Raw genomic sequence first — 1,938 nt, 5'->3', positions numbered from 1 at the left:
GTAGTCGCGAGCGGCATGAAAGGCGACCACCCCAAAGAGCAGGTAGTCCACCGCGCTTTTCATGAAGGTGGGTCAGTGATCGGCGAACACGATGAGCACATATTCGAAGCAGAAATTGCTTTATGCCTTTAGGTTTTTCTTTGGGATCAATTCTTATTTTCTTCTCTTCTTTCCAGCCAAAAAGGTGTGCATGGAGATTCTGATGCCATCCGAAGACGAAGTAAGTAACATGAAAGAAAAAATGAAGGAGTGCCTCCAAAATATGGGTCACGGTCATCTGAGTAAGTTTTTCTTTTTTCTTTTCAATCGACCAAATGCCGATATGTTAACAGCCATTTCACGACTTTATTGTATATTTCTCAAGTAGATATTTTTGAATCGCCTTTCTCTGGCCTTGGTCAGCTTCCCACCCTGCCTTGGCTTCCGACGAGATGCCCGAGCTAGAGGACGCGCTGTGCTTCCGCGAAGAACTCAAGGGTATCTCGGCCGAAAGCCGGAGAAATGTGTCCCTGTGCGCCCTAGAAGACCATGGAGTCCTGGTGCGTGCTTCTTTGCACACGAGTTAAGTGTTAAATATTCGCACTGAGTTTTAGTATATACTAAATCTATTTTAGCTTCCTTATGCTGCTGTTGTAGAGGAACCCTTTCTTGTCTTTCTCTTCAGGATGGCGAGAAGGTCAACCTAACTAAGGTCATGGAATTTATCTGGACAAAGGTTAATGAAGTACAAAATTCAGAAGCAAAAGAGTTCATATCTAAAACCGTTTCCTACTTGTCTGAGCTGCGCATGGATGCTGACGTGAGTACGAGTGTATTTCTTTAGTCGACACTTTCGTGAATTCACTAAATATTTACATTTCTCTTCGGATGTGTATCTGTTTTTTTTTTCACCGAAGCTTCTGCTTTTTAGATGTTACAATTGATCGAGCTCAAAAAGGCCCTTATGAACTCCTGCGTTATGCACCTTGCTATGAACCTAACCGAAGAGGTGCTATCAAGGAGCTGTCCTGGCCGAAATGGCACTAATTCATGAATGTCTAAGGAAGCATTGACTTTGCGAAATGGGATCCCTGGCTTTTGACGATATTTCCTTTGTATGACACCCGGATAAAGCATAGCAAACCTTTGAATAATGTATCCTGGTTTCCGTTGTTCCCCCAAATTAAAGACTGCAGCACATATCTGTATTTCTTCTTCATAATTTGGCTCTAACGATTAGCAGTCTTGATATCCTCCGAAAATGATAACTAGCAGAGCAACACAGCGAAAAGCAGACACAAATATTTTTTAGCTACGGACCCAGATGAGAATGGCATCCCATCGGGATTACGCCTGCCAAGGGAAAGCCCCGAAGGAAGGTCTCGTCCGAACCCTTGCGAGGGAGGACTGACGGAAGCACTGATCCATCCACTCATCCACAACACAGCCACGCGCACACACGCGAGCTCAGCACATGTATTGTATATACCTTACAGCCTTTTTCTCTCTCCCTCAAATCGAAGGTGAAAAAGTAAGATAAAAAAAAAAATCTAAACGGCTGAGAGATGTGGTAAAAGAAATAAAAGAAAAGAGATTAAACATGTCTCTCTCTCTCTTTATATATATACATATGCGTGTGTGTGTATACATGCAATACAATGAATATATGCTAATATGCATATATACATATACAATATATACATAAATATATATATATATATATATATATATATATATATATATATATATATATATATATATATATATTTATGTGTGTGTGTGTGTGTGTGTGTGTGTGTGTGTGTGTGTGTGTGTGTGTGTGTGTGTGTGTGTGTGAGTGAGTGAGTGTGTGTGTGTGTGTGTGTGCATACATATATATACATATGTAAATACATACAAACACACAATACACACACACACACACACACACACACACACACACACACACACACACACATA

The 1,938-nt window shown here is 40.9% G+C and overlaps 1 protein-coding gene across 1 annotated transcript in view; it reads left to right on the top strand.

The window, feature by feature from the left end:
* LOC138863206 (uncharacterized) overlaps positions 1-1,173 on the top strand; it is a 1,493-nt gene extending 320 nt beyond the window's left edge. The window contains exons 1-5 of the mRNA XM_070127319.1: positions 1-67; positions 177-281; positions 403-539; positions 665-799; positions 911-1,173. The exon at positions 1-67 is cut by the window's left edge and continues 320 nt beyond it. Of these exons, the coding sequence (XP_069983420.1) occupies positions 1-67; positions 177-281; positions 403-539; positions 665-799; positions 911-1,033 (567 nt within the window). The 3' untranslated portion in view covers positions 1,034-1,173. The remainder of the gene's footprint in view (positions 68-176; positions 282-402; positions 540-664; positions 800-910) is intronic.
* Positions 1,174-1,938: the final 765 nt, after the last annotated feature.

The sequence above is a fragment of the Penaeus vannamei genome, chromosome 2 (genome assembly GCF_042767895.1).
Source record: "Penaeus vannamei isolate JL-2024 chromosome 2, ASM4276789v1, whole genome shotgun sequence".
NCBI lineage: Eukaryota > Metazoa > Arthropoda > Malacostraca > Decapoda > Penaeidae > Penaeus > Penaeus vannamei.
The sequence above is the reverse complement of the archived record's forward strand: the minus strand, read 5'-3'. Positions and strand labels throughout refer to the sequence as shown.